Source organism: Centropristis striata, chromosome 1, assembly GCF_030273125.1.
Source record: "Centropristis striata isolate RG_2023a ecotype Rhode Island chromosome 1, C.striata_1.0, whole genome shotgun sequence".
Taxonomy (NCBI): domain Eukaryota; kingdom Metazoa; phylum Chordata; class Actinopteri; order Perciformes; family Serranidae; genus Centropristis; species Centropristis striata.
In genome coordinates, this window is record NC_081517.1 from 42911160 (window position 1) to 42932310 (window position 21151).

Sequence of the window (21151 nt, forward strand, 5' to 3'; positions counted from 1 at the left end):
TTTGTTTGTTATCCATGTATTTAACACAGAAAGAGAAAAGTTCTGGGAATTGACTATCTGATTCATTATTAGAAATGTTAGGATATGATAAGTGTATATATTCCCACAGCTTATAAGTATTGCATTGCATTTAGATAGATAGAGAGATAGAGAGATAGATAGATAGATAGATTACTTTATTCATCCCCGAAGGGAAATTCGGTTGTCACAGCAGTCCGGTATTCAAGTACAATAAAATACAATAGAATAAGATACTGAGGTAGCATAAATAAAAACAACAATAGAAAAAAAAACAGACGGTATATAATAATAATAATTATAATAATAATAATAATAGTACAGTATATAAAATATATAATATAATATGTAATAATAAATAATAAACAATATAAAAATATAAATAAAGTAATTATAAGTAAAATAATATGATAAAATAATATGATATATAATATATAATAATAATAATAAGTAAGGCCGGTATAATAATAATAGTAGTATATTGCAGTATATAGTAATAATAGTAATGGCAGCAACAGTATATATAATAATAATAATAATAATAATAATAATAATAATAATAAATAAGGCTGGTATAATAATAATAGTAGTATATTGCAGTATATAGTAATAATAGTAATGGCAGCAACAGTATATATAAATATTAATAATAATTTATAAAAGCACTCCCTGAATATTAATGGGAACATTTGGTGCCCCTGCAGTGCTCTGTATACTGTGATATGCATTCTGAAATCGAGAGCAGCTAATGATCTTTTACCGGCTTTAGACATTATGTGATTAAAACTTAAAAAAGGTTTGAACAGACAGCCAGAGTTGTTTGGAGGTGTGGAGCCGGGCGGGTTTTCTTCAAGTGTGCAGCCATAACATTACACCATCACACTACAGCTGCTGTGTCGCCGCTGATCTGTCCCCAAGAAACATGATCCTGTTTATAATCTGACCATCATTTGGACGGCGACTGGCTGCGACGCCAGACCCATGATTTACCCCAGTGCATGTGTGTGTGTGTGTGTGTGTGTGTGTGTGTGTGTGTTTTTCAGAGATAGATTTACGAGGGCGTACTGTATGAGGCCGAGGGTTAGGTCTTCAGGGGCTGAAAGTATCCCACGGTGCAGGACTAGTCCCACAAGTAATAATATTTCCTTCTCACCAGTCCTAACTCTGTTTAGAATCCTTCACATGGTGGCAACAAAGTAATCGTATATGTGGGTAAGTTAGAGTTTAATAATGATGTGATTATTATTATTGGCTTATTATATAAGAGGGTGACATGCAGTACTACTTACCTGTTGTTTTTTTAGGGGTTTTTTTTAGGTTTAGGTTTTATTTTATTTGCACAGTTAGAATTACATAAAATGACAAAGATAACATATAATGTAAAGTGCAGGGAGAGGCAGAAAACCCACATGGGCTTATTTAAAGCATCCACCCAAAATGTCATAGTTATTAGAAAGTAACAAACTGATAATAGAAATAACATATATATAACATCAACAGTTATAATGACAATAACAAAAACAATTAAAAACAAAAATGAACATGATAAAAAAGTGTATTTGTGTGTGAACTAGAATTTCAAAACAGTAGTTAAATGAGCTTTAAGACATCTTTTGAAGCATTTTAAAGAGATGGAGTCCCTTGCCAGATGGGAAAAAGTATTCCATAATTTGGTCCCCCTATATTGAACAATAAATTGACCTCTACATGTCAGAAATCTTGGAGGATGAAGATCTAAAGATTGACGCCTTGAATAAGAGTGAATCTGAGAATTAAATTTAAAATAAGTCTTAAAGTGCTTTGGAAAGTTGTTGAATTCAGTATCGGTATTTTGTGCAAGAGAAATGGTTCCTTCTGTAACAAAGTCAGTTGTTTACTGTTGCCTATGCCTCTTTGGCAAAATAAAAGCCTACACCCCTTTATGAAATATGCAGTTAACTACTTTTATTAACTGCTTTTCCAGACAAAGCTTTAATCATCTGCACCCATTTTGAACTTTAGTACTGTGTCAGGACTGAGGTCAAGTTGTAGTTACCAATTAATTTTTACGCCTGTCAATTTATAGATTAATTGAACAGTTTAGTTTAATCCTGATATGGATTTTTTGATAGTTTAAACAATATTTTGGCCAATATTAATACTTCTGATTCACATTGAGCTGATGTACTGTAACTTTAAGCTGTTGTTATTTGCTTGTTGTATGAAAATCCAAAACTGCCTGTCACAATCAGAATTTTTCTCATAATAATGGAAAACTTTTCTTGATCCAACTAAACGATAAACATCATAAAAAAAACAATATTTTGTAACAATGACAATATCTATTGTAAGTTTTTAAACAGTTTGTAATAGTCAAAGAGGGATCCATTTTTAAAAGTCATCTTAAAACCTATTTTTCTTCCTTCGCTTTTAACCACGCATGAGACTCTGCTCTTGTTTTTAGTGTTTTATGGTTTGCTTTTATTTATTGTTTTTTAAATTGTCTTTTAAAAAGCAATGAATCTATTTATTTTAGTGTTTATTTCCTGTTTTATTTATTTTATTGTCTCTTGTTCTGTTTGTTTATGTACAGCACTTTGTTGTGGCTGTGGTTGTTTTAAAGTGCTTTACAAATAAAGTTGAGTTGAGTTGAATCTCATTAAAATGATTGTTCTCTATCTGGATGCTGTACAATTTTCAGTGTTGTCAAATACATGGTATGCCATTCATCTAGTGCCACTCAGCACCAGAGCCAGCTGCTGAGGCAGTTTACACATTCATGTGACAATATGGTTGCATACCTTTTCCAAAATAGCCACAATTATCAGGCCTTTACTTTACAACGTGCAAGACCCTCAGAGTGGCATAGTGTTGAAGCAAATGTATAATTCAGTCATGAATTGTCAGTTTTCTTTTGATACCTAGAGCTGTAACAGGATTCACCGATGTGTTCAAGCACAAATAGTGTTTTCCTCATTGCACAGCCTTTATATCTAGGGGAGATCCTGACTCAGAACACAGTTTGTGTACTATGCAAACACAAACTGTGTTTGCATAGAACTTTTTATGCACAGTAGTGTGACGTGATTTGTAGGGGTGTGCCATATCGTATCGTTCACGATAATATCGGTATATTTTTTTTATGGTTAAAAAAAATGCATATCATGATATTGGCAACATTTCTACTTCTTGATGAAGTGGTTAAAGTTGTTTTAATAACAAAAAGCTGCTTACTCTCTGTCGCTAAACACATGCAGCTTTCAAAATAAGAGCACAGTGCGTTAAGAGAATCCACCACAGAATTTACAAGAACACTGTCAAAATAAGATGCCTTAAATAAAACATACAAGAACCTTTATTCTCCTTTACAAAATGTTTTTAAAATATGCCCCCGGAACCCCTAAATGGTTATTTTTATTATTTTCTCATACTCTAGAGTCAATAGTAAATTTTTGTTGTATTTGGCAACTGTTGAGATTTGCACTTCACACTACATTTTAGATTTTTATTTATTTATACAGATAAAAAAAAAAAAATCATATTTTCTATATATTTTTAAGTATTTGGTAATATAGTCAAGAATATCGTTATCGCAAAAATAGCTTGAAATATCGTGATATTCTTTTAGGGCCATATCGCCCACCCCTAGTGATTTGCACAGATTTATTCAGCTGGCACACTGAAGAAGACACAGTCGTAACATCAGTGCATTTTACTCCTCTGTGCTGAACAAATAGACAGAAAGAATATAATTAAAAAGAGCATTCTGGTTCATCTCTGGTACATGCAGAGATTAATTAATACAGAATAATACATTTATTTATTTATTTGCAACCCAGTCCAACACAAACGCTCTGTTGCCAGGATAAGCGCATGTATATTATTAAAGTCACTCAACTTCATTTAGAGAAATAAATCTTTGCTGAAGCGGTATATTTTTACCGTATGTGTTGAGACAGTGACTTTTTCTTTGCCTCCTATTTTTTTACATTTCCTTTTCTTTCTGTTACATCTGCGATTATAAAGATACACATGTTTCAGTCGTTAAAATGTTCTGAAACCATCTACACCAGTGGTCATCAACTGGCGGCCCGCGGGCCAAATCCGGCCCGCCGAACTGTCCAATCCGGCCCGTGACTGGATTCCAAAATTGTAAATCAAGGAGAAAATATCATGTGGTCCACACTATTAAAGCAACTGAAAACAGCAACAACAACTGAGACTCTTAACTATCAGCATCCCCACCATATATGACTCCATTTAATGAGGACAAACTCGCTGCACTGTTTAAATGAACATTTATTGTTTCACATGGTACTTGTTTTTGTTTGGGTTTTTTAACGTAACTTTTCCTCATGCTATTACGTAACATGGTTGGTTTTTATTTCAAAGTCTCAACAACAAGCTTCAGACTAGACTTCTCAGTACAGGAAAAAAAAGGAAAACCAACTGGCATAACTTAAAATAGCATGGTATCAGAACAGAACAGGTCACAAATAATGATTGCACATCAAATAAAACGTGACTCATAAAGGCTAAAAATGCCTTCAGTTTTGTAATGACATCAATAATAAATAAACATTAAAATAATGTTTTGCCAAAATTTGTTTTTTTATTTCATTTTATTTGAAGGTCCGGCCCCCAAGGTGACTGTCCAGTAAAATTCTGGCCCTCCGACAAATGTACACTGCAAAAAAGCCAACTTGTATTTTTTGGCCTAAAACAGTGATTTCATTTAGTAAAACTTGGAAATATAAATTATTGACATTTAGGGCAATAATGTAAGTTAGCACAACAAAGGAAGCCAGTTGTCTGCTCAAAAACAAGTTGGTGAGTTGTTGTTACTTATATCTTTAAGTTGGGGTTCACAACAAGGGACAATAGTTCTGATAACTCTTATTTCTTTGTTGTGAAATTCGGCCATTAGCGAAAGCTAGCGGCTAACTGATGCTAGTGGCTAACGGATGCTAGCGGCTAACTGATGCTAGCAGCTAACGGATGCTAGCGGCGCTGCTTGTTACAGCTACAAGAGTAGCCATTAGCGTATTAATGCTAACTCAAAATTGTGGTTGCAACATTAGCTGACATAGAGTTGAGCAAAAACAAAACTTAAAATATTTAGTTTAATTGTCCAACTTAAAATTTTATTGAAGTTTGTTGCCTTGAAATTTTGAGTTCACCCAATTTTTCTTTTTTCGCAGTGTAGTTGGTGACCCCTAATCTACACTAACATTTAAACAACAGCTACTGTACATCACATTCCCAGAGCAATATCTACATGTATGTAAGGCAAGAGCAGCCATGTTTATGTCATAGTTATTTACATACCAGACATGTATGATCCCAACTGTAGGCTGTCACTATTACTGTCTGTCATACACACTAAGTCTTATGATGACACACATGTGCACGCATTCACGCAGCAGTGCAACAGTCCGTGTTGCTCCTTTGGCTTTTGATGTGTGCCCTCTTCATATCAATCATGCACCCTGCTGCTGCAGCAGTTCTAAGAAAAGGTCTCCATATAGAGAGGCAGGCATCGCATATGGGTACAGTTAAGTAAATATGGCATTCTGTATCATTTATCAGCGCCATTTACGTTATTTATGTTTCGTCTGTGTGCCGTGAAGCAGTTGTTAAGGTCATTAAGTCACTCAGCTGGAAGAAGTTATGTTCCCACATTTGGATTCCATGGGTTCAGGCTTTGGCTTCAATATTTTTTTTGAACATGACAGGCAGTAAGTGTTGATTTAATTTAAATGTTTGCTTTTATGTACAGTGCTGCCTAGTAACTCAAGTCAAAGACATCAGTCGAAAGTGTACAATTGACAAATCCTTTTCCACAGACAGTTAAATAGAGCAGGTATTCTCAACCTTGGGGTCGGGACCCCAATTGGTGTCGCAAGATGATTTCTGGGGGTCGCCAAATCATTTTGGATGTCAGCTCTGTCTCCACTGTGTTAAAGTGTTCATGTTTTAATGTGTTTTATTCCTTTGGTCATTTAATGTCTTTTTGGATCATTTTGTGTCTTTTTTGGATCATTTTGTGGTCAATTTATGTCTTTTTTGGTCATTTTGTTTCCTTTTTTTGGTCATTTTGTGTATTTTTTAAGACATTTTGTGTCTTTTGGTCATTTAATGTTTTATAGGGTCATTTTGTGTCTTTTTTGGCCATTTTGTTTCTTTTCTGGTCATTTTGTGTCTTTTTTGGTCATTTTGTTTCCTTTTTTGGTCATTTTGTGTCTTTTTTTAGACATTTTGTGTCTTTTTTTGGTCATTTTGTGCTTCATTATTTGTACAAAATGTGTTGTATCAACTGAGTTTGTATGATCTGAACTGTGCGTGTGAGATTCTGTTCAGTGAGCGGGGGTCGCGAACAACATGCATGTTAAATTGGGGGTCGCGACTCAAAAAGGTTGAGAACTACTGAAATAGACAGTGGCAACACAAGAATGGAGTTGTTGTTTAGAGGCCGCTATATGACTGGATCATTTTTGCATATGCATGAAAATCCTTTTTTTAAAAAGCCAATAAAATTGTTGTCAGATGATAGTCGATGGGTTCTGAGATTGCATATCAGACAACGCCTCACAGATTGTTTACCTGCATGTAACCAAAGCCCCTCAAACAAGACTGGTCAGAACTACTCGGACTACAAGTGGACTACAAACAACATGGTCTCACAGAAATCCGTGAAATAGCCACGGATTTCGCTTAACTCAAAATCCGTGGAATAGCCACGGAATCGCTAAAATTTCTGTGAAACTGACACGGATTTCGCTACAATGCAAGTTAATGACAGTCATATCCCGTGGCTATTGGTTTGTTCCAAGTCACGTGACTTTCAAGGTCCCGGCGGTCAGAACAAAAACCATGGCGGACAGTTCTCTCATTTTTAGTGAAAAATCAATATTTTGACTTAGTTTCTGCATAAAAATGGATTTTGATCAGATTTGTAGCGAGAAATATATGTTTTATTTTCTAAATATTCACTCAGTGAATGTACATAATCACTTTGTATGTTGGAATAGCCATGGGATATGACTGTCATTAACTTGCATTGTAGCGAAATCCGAAATTCGCTCAAGTTTCACGGAAATTTGAGCGAATCCGTGGCTATTCCACGGATTTCTGTGAGACCATGTTGACTACAAACTAGAACACTTCTGATACCAAAATGTCTCCTCTCATAATCTCATAAATAAGTTATTCCAAATCATCTGGATCAGTATCTGTTGGTGTTTCATATCCATGTATCGGTTTTCTTGCTCTCCTCTCCTCTCATGGTTCTTGGGGGCGTGGTCAGCTCACTTTGGCAACAACTTATATTGACAGTCAATCACAAGTCAGTGGCACCTCAACCTGCCAACACTGCAGCCTTCAGCCCAGGTTTTCTCAAGATTAGAAAAATGAAATGTGTGAATTGAGCTGACTTGCAGCAGATTGCAGTATGTCAGCAAACAGCATTCCTGCTTCTAAACATCATTAATCTCCCCCAAACTTTCCCTGCACAGAGATTTTGGCTCTTTAAATAGTTTGATTTGAATCAAAGTAAACCTAATGACCCAATGGGCAGTAGGAAACTGGCAGATTTCCAAAATAATTGCTTATATTTGTAGATTTAATTCAAAAGACTTTACAGAGAGAAATGAGTTTGGCTCCTATAATTGCAACAGTCTTGGGACGATCACTTTGTAAATCCCTGGAAAAGAAAAGAGCTTTGCTCTGTTTAGAGGGTCAATCAGCTGTTCTAGAAGACATTATTTGTTTTTCTGAAATCCTGTTCTGTTTTTGTTTTTGCAGGAAAAAAAGCCTACAACATAATAAATGGCAAATCAAAGTAGAACCCCTTTATGAAATATGCAGTTAACTTCTTTTATTAACTGCTTTTCCAGACAAAGCTTTAATCATCTGCACCCATTTTGAACTTTAGTATTGTGTCAGGACTGAGGTCAAGTTGGAGTTACCAAATCATTTTTACGCCTATCAATTTATAGATTAATTGACCAGTTGACCAATTTATATTGGGTTTTTAGTTTAATCCTGATATGGATTTTTTTTGATAGTTTAACCAATATTTTGGCCAATATTAATACTTCTGATTCACATTGAGCTGATGTACTGTAACTTTAAGCTGCTGTTATTTGCTTGTTGTATGAAAATCCAGAGCTGTCACAATCAGATTTTTTCTCATAATAATGGAAAACTTTTCTTGATCCAACTAAACGAAACCCTGGAAAAGAAAAGAGCTTTGCTCTGTTTAGAGGGTCAATCAGCTGTTCTAGAAGACATTTTTTTTTTTTTCTGAAATCCTGTTCTGTTTTTGTTTTTGCAGGAAAGTGTGTCCCCCTGCAGTAGACCAGTAAGAAGTGCTCTTCAATATGAATACAGGTATTTAAACACACACACACACAAACACAAGCTATACACTGTGTGTGAGATTGTTGAGAAATCATCCAACCAGTTTATTATTCATCATTCTTTTAATTCGGCAAAGCTGAATAATTACATTTTCGAAATCTGTCTTGTATTCAGTGGTGAAAAGTAACATTTACTCAAGTATTGTACTTGAGTACAATTTTGAGGTACTTGTACTTTACTTGAGTGTTTCTATTTTCTGTAAATTTATACTTCTACTCCACTACATTTTTAGGCAAATATTGTACTTTTTACTCCACTACATTTAGCTGACAGCTTTAGTTACTTTTCAGGTCAAGATTCAACATAAAACATATGATCAATTTAAGGTGATTAGACTTTTTTTATTTTATCAAATCTTATAACAGTATATTAAGTACTTAAATGAGCCATATCTTTACAAAAATAAAACCCTGCTTACATAAAATCATCAATACAAATCATGTAATAATATATTTAGAATATATAAAACAATCTGAGTGGGTCCATTCTGCATAACAAGCACTTTTACTTTTGATACTTTAAGTACATTTTGATGCTGATACTTTTGCACTTTTACTTCAGTAAGTTTTGAATGCAGGACTTTTACTGTAGTGGAGTAATTTCATAGTGTTGTATTTGTACTTTTACTTAAGTACTGAATACTTCTTCCACCACTGCTTGTATTACAAATGAGCTTAACATAAAACTATTGTTTACATGCAAAACAATAAATAATGTGTTGTCATTTCAGACCACAGAGCTAATTTAAAGGTGCTATGTGTGCTAGTTTTGCTCAACCACAGACATATAACAGTCTATAAATCTGACCCTGACCTTGTTTCACCACTTTGGTGACTGTCCATTTTGGGACGGCTTTATTGTGTCTGAAAGCATCAATAAATACAACGAGCCTGTTGCTTTTAACCACAGTGACGTTTCCCTCCCTTAATACATTCCCAAAGCTTTGTCCTGAAGTTGGCATTTGTCCCAAGCTAAAGTGTATATTGCAGCCAGAGAATCAATGATGAGTAATCCTTATTTTAGCCTTCACCACACACACACACACACACACACACACACACACACACACACCAGCCCTCTGTTTGGCTGCCAGTGTGAGCTTGACTCCTCTTGGTTGTTTGTCTGTATTTACAATAAGGGAGATAACAAAAAACTAGAAAGAAACCCAATAAAACTATCACAATGAGACCTGAGTTTGATGCACAGATGGTAAACCACCTGTGTTGTTGAGTAACTTCAATTGTAAAGAAGTGATTTAAGCGCTTGCGACAGGAGTCACAGACTTCACGTTTATGTGTGTAAGTGACTTCTGTGTGGAAACATTTGTGAAGAACACAAGTTTGATGATTAGAGTAGATGTAGTATTTGACGAAAGTTTAATTAATGAAGGTGTCAGTAGGACAGTAAGCAGAGATTTTATTACCTTTTTTTCAAATGTCCTCTATGGTCAATTCATGTCTTAGTCTTACTACTTACTACTTACTTAAGTCATGATAAGTTTGTGGTTTTGGAAACATTAAAGCCTTCACACACCTAGGCCAGTTTTTTCCCGTATGATTAATTTGCACGTAGCCGCAAATAAAGATACTTTTTTTGCGGAAAAAGGTACTTTGAATAACAACCAATCATGTTGTGTAGAACAAACGTACTGAAAATGTACAATATAGTGTCACCAAGGGTTATGAGTTGTACCTATACTTTATGAGGATTATAAAACAACAACACAGAGGCTCTGTAGTGTAAACCAAGATAAACTTTATTAATCCTTTCAATCATGGTAAAGGCAGAGCATTCCAGATCATCTCCTTCACTTCTCACCTTACATTAAAAACCTTGTACTGCCCTGGTTTATAGGATTCTTATAGTTGGTCCTATCCTATACTATATGATGCCTGTGCAGGTCTATTTGATTTATTTATTTTCAGTTTATTTAGGTGACCAAGTGCAGCAAAATGTCCACTTTAAAGGGATTGAAATCCTGCCGCCATTAGCATTGTGTCAGAAACGGTTAGCCTAGAGTAAACATGTAATCAACAACATCTTCAAACGCCTACTGTATCATTATATGTTGCTGTTATGCTGCAGCTTCCTCACATATCCTGAGCTCATGCAGTAAAAATCAGGCTCTTTAAATGCACGTTGCTTTGCCTCTGCTTGTTTCTGCCTGGGTGCATCTTGTGTTTATGCATGTGCATGTGTGCTGCTGCTGCTGCTGCTGCTGCTGCTGCTGCCTCTGTGATCACCTGCCTGGCTGTGATTCCTCAGATAGCGGAGGATGCTCTCGCAAAAGCGTGGCCTTGTCACTCATGCTCTCTCCCATGAAGAGGGTCCAGAGCTCACCAAATCTAGGCTCAGGTACTAACACTCACAAACACACTACAAATTAACACGTTTGAATAAGAAGGGTTACATAAGCAGCTGAAATACAGGCCACTTCCTGTACTGACTCGACTAAAACTCTCAAAGCACGAGGTAAGTCTTTAAAAAGTGGCTTGTTGTTTTGGCGTTCTTTTTTACCTGATATGGCTTGAGCATATTTGAAATACTTTCCGGCTGCCTCAGTGTGCATAAGCAATGTTTGGACTGCGGGATGCCATTTTTATCTAATCAGTTCATTTTATAATCCTTTTATTTCCTTTTGTTTAATCGCTCCCTTCTTTAGCTTGTTTTTGCTTCCTAAATCAGTCATAAGTTATATCTACATGTTGTTGAATCTTCCTTTCTTTTGGCAGCAATTATATGTCATGCTTTCACATTGCTCCATGCCATTTCGCCTTCTTTACTGGTTACTGGTTTTCAACTACTTGTTCTCTTCTGCATTACGTGGTTAGCCATGGCCCAGCTCCCTAGACCCTGAGCTCTTGGAGAATGTGGAAAAAGTTCTTGGATGGGCTTGTGTGGACTTAAATGGCACCACTCTGCCTAATTCTTCCTGATCAGTGTTTCCGTTTCATGCGAACGCTAGCAGCTATTCTCAACCTTAGGGTCGGGACCCCAATTGGGGTCGCGAGATGATTTCTGGGGGTCGCCAAATCATTTTGGAAGTCAGCTCTGTCTCCACTGTGTTAAAATGTTCATGTGTTCATGTGTTTTAGTCTTTTTGGTCATTTAATGTCTTTTTATGGCAATTTTGTGTATTTTTTTGGTAATTTTGTGTCTTTTTTTTTGGTAATTTTGTGTCTTTTTTTGGTCATTTTGTTTCTTTTCTGGTGAATTTGTCTTTTTTTGGTCATTTTGATTCCTTTTTTGGTCATTTTGTGTATTTTTTGGTCATTTTGTTTCTTTTTTTGGGCCATTTTGTTTCTTTTTTGGGTAATTTTGTGTCTTTTTTGGTCAATTTGTGTCTTTTTGTGGTCATTTTTTGTCATTTTGTGGTCAATTTGATTCTTTTTTGGGTAATTTTGTGTCTTTTCTGACAAATCCCAAAGTTTCAAGTTGTTACTTTCCAAGGAGTCTCTGGCTTGAAGCTGACTGTTACACACTCAGGAGGTCAGAATGGACCTTTAAACTGATAGCAAAGGACTTAGATTAAAAGTAACAATAAAATATAAAGTGAGCGGGGGTCACGGACAACATGCATGTTAAATTGGGGGTCGCGACTCAAAAAGGTTGAGAACTACTGAGCTCCAGCTGGTCGTCCCCAGCTGCCTGTTCCTTCACTCTGCTGAAGTAGCAGTGCTGGGACATGGACCATGTCAGCATCCAGGTTAATGGCTGCACCCATGTCCACATTCTAGCACCCTCAGCCTCTTTTTAACAATAACTGAAAACTGATGAAACTACTTTTTTAGATAGAGAAGGTTTAGGAGCATGGTAGGACTGATCAAAGCAGCACTCTGAGGACCTTAGGGCTTGCATGTGAAACCACTAGTACATATTGTGCAGCTGTCAGCTTTAGAGGGACTCGGTGTACAAAACACTTACCATTGCTGTTTAGGAAACTTCAACACTTCAAAGAATGTAATGCTGGTCCCTAGAAAGAAAGTTACCACTGTAGACTGGAGAGAGGATGATAGTCAGTTTTCTGTAGAGCAGGGATGGGCAACTTAAATGCTACAGGGGGCCACAATTTTTCATGTTCACTACCACAGGGCCACATATAGGAGCGTGCACTTAACCAGATATGATGAAACTGCAATTTTAAATATGTTTACAGTGCAGTAACTTAACATATTTCATGCTCAAATGCATGTTTAACAGTATAAATAGGAATACAAAAATACTGTACAAATGTACAGTTTGCTAATCTCAATATCCAATTTAGTATTTTTTTCATTGAACATGTGATTATCTATAGCAGGGATGGGCAACTTAAATGCTGGAGGGGGCCACAATTTTTCATCGACACTACCACAGGGCCACATATAGCAGTAGTTCTCAACCTTTTTGAGTCGCGACCCCCAATTTAACATGCATGTTGTCAGCGACCCCCGCTCACTGAACAGAATCTCACACGCACAGTTCAGATCACCCAAAAAAGACACAAAATTATAAAAAAAAATACACAAAATGACCAAAAAAGACACAAAATGACCAAAAAAGAAACAAAATGACCAGAAAAGACACAAAATGACCAAAAAAATGAAACAAAATGACCAAAAAAAAGACACAAAATGACCAGAAAAGACACAAAATGACCAAAAAAGACACAAAATGACCACAAAATGATTTTAAAAAAAAAGACACAAAATGACCAAAAAAGACACAAAGACACAAAATGACAAACAAAAACCCCCACAAAATGACCAAAAAAAGACATTAAGTGACCAAAAACACATTAACACTTTAACACAGTGGAGACAGAGCTGACTTCCAAAATGATTTGGCGACCCCCAGAAATCATCTCGTGACCCCAATTGGGGTCCCGACCCCAAGGTTGAGAATAGCTGACATATAGGACCTTGGACTTAACCAGATATGATGAAACTGTGTGTGTTAATAATTGTTAAATAATAGTTAAAGTGTTAATAATATGTTTACAGTGCAGTAACTTAACATATTTCATGCTCAAATGAAAGGCCCCCGGGCCTCCAGTTGCCCATCCCTGCTGTAGAGCATAGGGATGTGCCGATCCGATATTCAGTATCGGTATCGGAATGATATTGGCCAAAATGACTGGATGGGATAAGATAGATAGACTCTATTATAAAAGGCCAGCATACATTCTGGTGAGAGGGAAAAATATTTAGGTATTTCACCAAAGCATTTATTTGGTCTGTAGATTTGGTGAATCTAAGTATGTAATGTGTATGTGTTTTAAATAATGTGCATAAACCAAGTTGTGGTTTATCAAATGTAACTCTCCTTTAAATGACTGGTTTAACTGTAAAGAATCCAATCAGAATTTTTAAATGATAACAACTCCATTTTAACAAAGTTAGCCCCAGTAGCCCACAGTGATTGGAAATATGCCAGGTCAATATAAACAGGAATTATCCTTTAAGACTAATGGCTCCTTGAACGGTAGAAATTCTGCTGTGTAGATTTTAATCTTTATATTCAATAATGGGGCTAACATTAGTGTGCTCTGGAGGATCTTTCCCTTAATAGTCTTGGGTGTGAAGTGGTTTATCAAGTCTGAATGTGCATTAAATGCTGTAAGAACTCCTCTCCTCTTTCTACTGGACACAGTTAGTTTTATACTGGAGCCAGAATCTGATCTGAAAATTTGTGCCCATTGCACATAAAAAGCAGCATTCTAAAGAAGACTTATACAAATAATATGTTGATATATAATGTATTGATACTGGTAATGCTGTGTAAGACTATTGTCTTAAACCTGAACTTGAATTTGTGTAGTACTTATTTTCTATTTTCAAAAGATGATAGGGAAAACAGCTAGTGATTGTGTACCACATCAGGATAAGTCATTCAGTCCTTAAGAAAGTTTTTTCTGTTCTGGGCTTTGTCCTCTACAGCAGTAGTTCTCAACCTTTTTGAGTCGCGACCCCCAATTTAACATGCATGTTGTCCGTGACCCCCGCTCACTTTATATTTTATTTTTACTTTAGTCCTTTGCTATCAGTTTAAAGGTCCATTCTGACCTCCTGAGTGTGTAACAGTCAGCTTCAAGCCAGAGACTCCTTGGAAAGTAACAACTTGATACTTTGGGATTTGTCAGAAAAGACACAAAATGACCCAAAAAAGAATCAAATTGACCACAAAATGACACAAAATGACCAAAAAAGACACAAAATTACCCAAAAAAGAAACAAAATGGCCCAAAAAAGAAACAAAATGACCAAAACAGACACAAAATAACCAAAAAAAAGGAAACAAAATGACCAAAAAAGACACAAATTCACCAGAAAAGAAACAAAATGACCATAAAAGACTCAAAATTACAAAAAAATACACAAAATGACCAAAAAAAGACGTTAAATGACCAAAAAGACTAAAACACATGAACACTTTAACACAGTGGAGACAGAGCTGACTTCCAAAATGATTTGGCGACCCCCAGAAATCATCTCGCGACCCCAATTGGGGTCCCGACCCTAAGGTTGAGAATAGCTGCTCTACAGTTTGCGTGTTTTTTAAAGCTCTTTCTAATACTAAACACTACTTTAGATGCAGCCCTATGAAGTAGAGCTGACATTCTTTGCAGGGATGATTGTGATGGTGTATTCTCTCGTGTCTCTTATTGTTGCTGTGTCTTCTCTGTTCCTCAGGGAGTGATTCTCACTCATCAGACCTGGGTAAGTCCCTGTTCCTTCTGGTGGTTTGGAGTTGAGATGAGTTTTCTGGTCTCCTATGGGGGACAACCCCGTAGGAGACCAGAAAACTCAATCAAAACACTGTAGAGTGTGATGTTAATATTATTAACTTTACCTCCAGATTCTTGGCGGTCTCGCAGTGTAACAGATGGCCTTAAGAACGGAGACGCCAGCAGCTCATCTCTTGCTGCCAAAGGCTTCCGCAGTGTTAGACCCAACCTGCAGGACAAAAAGTCACCAACACAGGTAGAATGTCTCTCACATCACACTGACAGATGTTGCCATTGGCGTTTTTACATTTTTTTATGCTATTTAAAGTAGGGATGTCACTAGTGTTGATTTTAGATGCCCAGTTGGCCTCTTTACAGCAGCACATGGAGCTCCCCCCGCTCATCTGCCACAAAAAGTCCGGCAGATGAAGCGGGCTGCGTTAGCTGGAGCATCAAGGGATCAACCTGGTCTCACAGAAATCCGTGAAATAGCCACGGATTTCGCTTAACTCAAAATCCGTGGAATAGCCACGGAATCTCTCAAATTTCCGTGAAACTGACACGGATTTCGCTACAATGCAAGTTTATGACAGTCATATCCCGTGGCTTTTCGAACATACAAAGTGATTATGTACATTCACTGAGTGAATATTTAGAAAATAAAACATATATTTCTCGCTAGAAATGTGATCAAAATCCATTTTTATGCAGAAACTAAGTCAAAATATTGATTTTTCACTAAAAATGAGAGAACTGTCCGCCATGTTTTTTGTTCTGACCACTGGGACCTTGAAAGTCACGTGACTTGGAACAAACCAATAGGAACAAATATCCATGGAATAGCCACGGGATATGACTGTCATTAACTTGCATTGTAGCGAAATCCGTGTCAGTTTCACGGAAATTTGAGCGATTCCTTGGCTATTCCACGGATTTTGAGTTAAGCGAAATCCGTGGCTATTTCACGGATTTCTGTGAGACCAGGTTCCAAGGGATATAAGGCTGACTTTCACTTTTAATCCCGACAGAACACCACAGTTGAATTTTCATCCATCATATATTTTTTTCAGTCTGACATTGTTAAATTAATTAGGGCCCAAGCAGGCAATGACCTGCGAGGTCCCTATTGTATTTCGAATGATTATTCTTTTTTTTTTTTTCTTCTCCCCAAATGATCGCATTTTTCACTGCCTGAACATACCCCAAAACCCATGAAACTTTAAATATAAGTCACACCTGGTGAAAAATGTTATAATCTATTGTCATCCTGAATTTCCACCACTAGGTGGCGCTATAATAAAGGAAAGTGCGTTTTGGGTAATAACTCCCACATACTTCATCGCACATTCAAAAAACTTATATCCACACGTTCACTGAGTTGTGCTGAATCTCATGATATAGGCCACGCCCATTTTCGCCTGGAGTTTTTTTTTTTTGCGCAAATTCACGAAATGGCGCTCTTTAAATTGAAGTATTTTATATCTCCACATCGGTTGGTCGGATTAACACCAAATTTGGTATACTTATTGTCAATGCCCTCCTGAGGATAACCCTTTAAGGTTTTATTGATCGGCCCCTAGGTGGCGCTCTGGCGGCAGTTTAATTTAATAAGTGCCACTGTGCCCAGACCATGACACTTAAGGCAATGAAATTCATAGGGGTGGTATAGACTGGCCCCTGTAACGCACACACCCCGACGGCAGCATGCCCCGACACGCGTGTACTGCGAGGGCCCGTTCAGTACTGCTTGCAGTCCTAGTTAGTAATGGATTCTTCTGACCACCAGAGAAGGTCTGAAGTACCTGGATGCCACAAAGAATGAAGTAGAAGGAGAGTTACAGATGAAACTAAGGTTCTCACATTCTTTGACATCACATTATTTCATACCACTTCTGGCAGTCAAGAAGAATGAAATCTGTTTATTGTTTTTTTTTTTACATGGTTTCAAATTGGGTATCTTGAATAGTGGATATTTCACTGGTATTGGTATCTTCAACTGCATTTCTAGTATGGTGGCATCCCTATTTTAAAGTTTAATGAAAACAGGATAATTTACAGAGAACCATGTTCTATTTCTTTGTTTATATTTGGAGCAACTTGATTGTTTGTATGAAGCTTTGCACTGATGATTTCTCTTTGTTGTTGTTTTAACTTGCATTGGTTGTTGCTTTCTAATCGGCCAATAAGGACATTGATCACGTGCCATTGCCACCCCCCAGGAGAGAGAGTTTCCAGTTCTCCCCCACGGGCACTAATCCCCCAGACTACAGCTCCCTTGTTGCCCTGGCTAATGATTTTAGCCCTGGAATGCTAACATTCACACAGAAGGAGAAGGCAGTTTTGAAAGAGTCCTACACTATTCGTAGCTCATCTTCTTACTCTTACTCAGAGACAAATACAAACTCGGTCCAGCAGGCGGACCAGTCCACTGTCCTGAATGAAATTAGCAATGGCAGTGCATCCACTAATCCACAGTCCCAGGAGCGCAAGGTGTCCTCACTTAAACTAACCCCCGTCACCATCCCTGACCCCCCAGCTCACCTCAACTCCTACCTTGACCCCCAGACTAAGACCCAGACTGCGAGTCCCCCTACTTCCCCACATGGTCCCACCCTGTCTCCGCCCTCGACACAGGAAGCCTCGCTCTCCGTCAGCTCGGGCCCCGAGAATCAGAAACATCCAGAGCATCAGCCTTCAAACAATGCAGCGACACTCAAGGTCTCAGATCAATCCACAAATCAAACCAGTCCAGCTCCGTCCCAGGTGGAGATAACCAAGGCTCCTCCTGCAGTTCCACCGAGACCTTCTCCTGCACAACTGTTGGTACATAACTGACTCCATACTGTGATAACAGAACAAAAGAGAGCAATGGCTGTATCGATTTTAAAGCCCCTATTCTACAGCATCGCTGGGTTATTGTCTTTGTGACATTAAGAATGATTCAAGGGTTACACACTTGCTGCGTTACATCATTTGATGCCCACACACACACACTCAAGATGCTATAAAAACAGAAGAAGTAGTCAAGATTTAATAATCTCGAGGGAAAAATTTAGAGGCCAAAAAGTGATAGAACTGCTGTTGTTCTGGTGTTGTGGCGCATACGAACACTGTGAAGTCTGACTGCTGTTCCTTGTGTTTGACATTATAGAGAAAACTATGGAGTTATATTTGTGCCAAAATGTTCAAACAACACTTTTTCAAATTCAAACAAAAAATATTTAAATCAAAATATCAAATACGAAATTGAAACAAGAAAAAATAAAGTCAAAGACAAAATTCAAAACTTGCAATCAAATTATTTGTGTGATTGCAAAAAAAAAAAATGTCTTTAAATCTTTGAATAACTGTTTTTTTTTTGTTTGTTTGCTGCTGGTTTTGCTTTTGCGATTCCGTCTTTTTGTTCGCGATGCCAGCCTTTTTTGCTTGCGGTTCTGGCACAAATATCACGTGTGGGCGGGTTTCTCTGGGTGCATTCCTATTGGCTAATGCGTGTGTCAAAACACATTAGCCAATAGGAATGCACCCAGACAAACCCGCCCATACGAGAAATTTGTGCAAGAACCGCAAGCAAAAAGGCTAGCATCGCAAACACAAAGACGGAATCGCAAAACCAAAACCAGAATCGCATCTTTGACTTCATTTCTATTGTTTAAATTTTGTATTTGATATTTTGATTAATATTTTTTTGTTTTAATTTGAAAAAGTGTTGTTTTTTTTACATTTTGGCACAAATCTAACTCCATAGAAAACAAGAAGTGCTGGTGTTTTTATGCTCGCCATATGCTGCTTGTGTGCTTGAAGTTTGCTAGTCTTGGTGCTGCCATCCAACCAACCAAACTAACTAATGGTGGTTCTACATTATGTGTGAACTCATGCCGTATGTGTGATAACCAACTGTTTCATCTCTTTTATACCACTGTTACTGTCTGTATACTTCCACAGAGTTTGAACTAACAGAGCCTCTTCAGTTCACAGCATTAATCATGTTTCAGGAGACACTTCAGCAGCATTTCACCTTCTGTTAGGCTCACGTGTTACTTCCTCACTTCCTCTGTGACAACAAAGTGGCAAATGGGTGATATCACTAAGCACTCTCCTCCTTTCCTCCTTTTCCAATCAACTCCTTCTCCCTCCTCCAACACCAGGGGCCTCCCTCCCCCGACCCCTCAGCACGGCACTCCCCCTATCGCTGCCACAGCTCAGAGTCACTCGACTACCTGCCCGGCCTCATGCCCAAGGCCCTGTCGCCCACCCCGTACGTTCCTATGGGAGCCGGCGCAGCAGGCCGGCCGAGCCTTCCCACAATCAGCAGCATGAACAGCGGCGGCGGCTGCGCGTCGCCCTCGGCGTCCCCCGTGACGGTGTCAGCTCTCAGCCACTACTCCTCGTCCACTGCGGGTCTGCTGGACGAGCTGCAGATCTGCAGCCTGGACTCGCCCGGCGCCTCGCCCACGCCATCGCCCACGCTCAGCCATGTCTCCACCTACACATCCACTGCTGGCCCTGACGATGTGCTAACAACCTTTGCGGCCTCCACTGCTGCAGCAGCCACTGTCACTAACGTAATTATCCCAACAAGTCACTGCTGTAACACACATCATTACCATAAAACAAACGGTTCCCTCCTACCTCCACTCATTTGGATGGCTGAACCAAGCTTTCACAAAATGCAAAATGTGTTCCGATTTTTACCTTTTACTAACCATCAACTATAACCTAATGTTCCCTTATTTTGTTAATTTGTCTGTACTTGTTAGAGCTCTATGTCTATGTGCTTTTTCTCTTTGTTATGCCTTTATGCAATTACACCATCTCTTAAGGCCAGTTCACATCAAAAATTCACGACGAGACAAAACCATTTTTCAGAAAACTTGTAGCAGGGCAACGTTGGAAGCTGTTGGCTGCCAGTTTTCTGGTAATTTTTGAAAAACTGAACTTGTTCAAGGAGAAGTGGAGGGTTATATATATCGAGGACTGTTGTTACGTTTCCTCTCAGCTCATTATATTGACGTCGGAAAAGACGTACGGCCACAAAATGTGCACCTTGTTTTCCAACTTCCATTAAGTCTGAAATCTCACTTTGTTAGGGCTGCATTATTTAGTTGGACATTGGCTTGTTGTTAGCAAAATAAAATCAAAACAAAGTTGCATTGCATAGTCACTAGGGCTGGGGAACAGTCTTCTATACCTTTGAATGAATGAATGCTTTATATCGGTTACAAAAAACAACAACAAAAACAAACAAAACAAAGACAACAAAATAAAATCATGTTTTTTTACAAAAGAATCCATCAGACCAGCAACCGAAAAAGGAATAGGCTGAAGCCCCAAGGCTTATTTTTGCCTCTCCTGTACCATCTACATTATATACATTACATTAACTGAGTAATTCACATTGTTACAAAACACATGATACCTTAAACTGAAAAATCAAATTCAATCAAATTTCATTGTAACCCCTGATAATTTTAGATTTTAAAGTCTTCTTGAAAACTAACATAGAATTTTAAGGTATCTGGTGAACTAACCTAGCACCAGCTAGTATCAACATTTCTCGAAGCCAAATGATACCTGCATTTGATCCTTTTTGTACCTGTGCAGAGGAAAAAAAATACTATTTGTATATAGTTTTTGCAGCCAATCACTGCAAACGTGCCTTGATTTAATGTGCCATGTGATTGGATCGCTACCGCAGCAGCAACAATCCCTGGAGTCTGTGGTGTGCTGAAGATGGAGGGCGGTGTAGTTCAGTGTGTAATGTATTCATGTAAAAAGGATTTAAATGGGGGGTAGTGGTGGCACTTTTTGCAACTGAAGGCTACCATTCACACGAAGGGTATTGAATCAAGTAGAATATGAAAAAGCGATCAAGTGAAGAATTCTTTTGGTATCACTTCAAGGGCACTGGTATCATAATTTTTTAAACGACTGTCACTGTTTACTCCAAGCCTTGTGGCTTGTCTCTTGCATTAGTGCAATCTGAATTAGAGAAATATGTTGCTTCTCTACCACAGATGTCATTCC

General features: G+C 37.8%; 1 protein-coding gene across 1 annotated transcript in view; it reads left to right on the plus strand.

Moving 5' to 3' along the window:
• sorbs2a (sorbin and SH3 domain containing 2a) overlaps positions 1–21151 on the plus strand; it is an 83017-nt gene that overhangs the window by 14179 nt on the left and 47687 nt on the right. Inside the window, exons 2-6 of the mRNA XM_059343060.1 lie at positions 8333–8388; positions 10684–10773; positions 15090–15116; positions 15256–15380; positions 19273–19689. Coding sequence (XP_059199043.1) covers positions 8379–8388; positions 10684–10773; positions 15090–15116; positions 15256–15380; positions 19273–19689 — 669 coding nt within the window. The 5' untranslated portion in view covers positions 8333–8378. The remainder of the gene's footprint in view (positions 1–8332; positions 8389–10683; positions 10774–15089; positions 15117–15255; positions 15381–19272; positions 19690–21151) is intronic.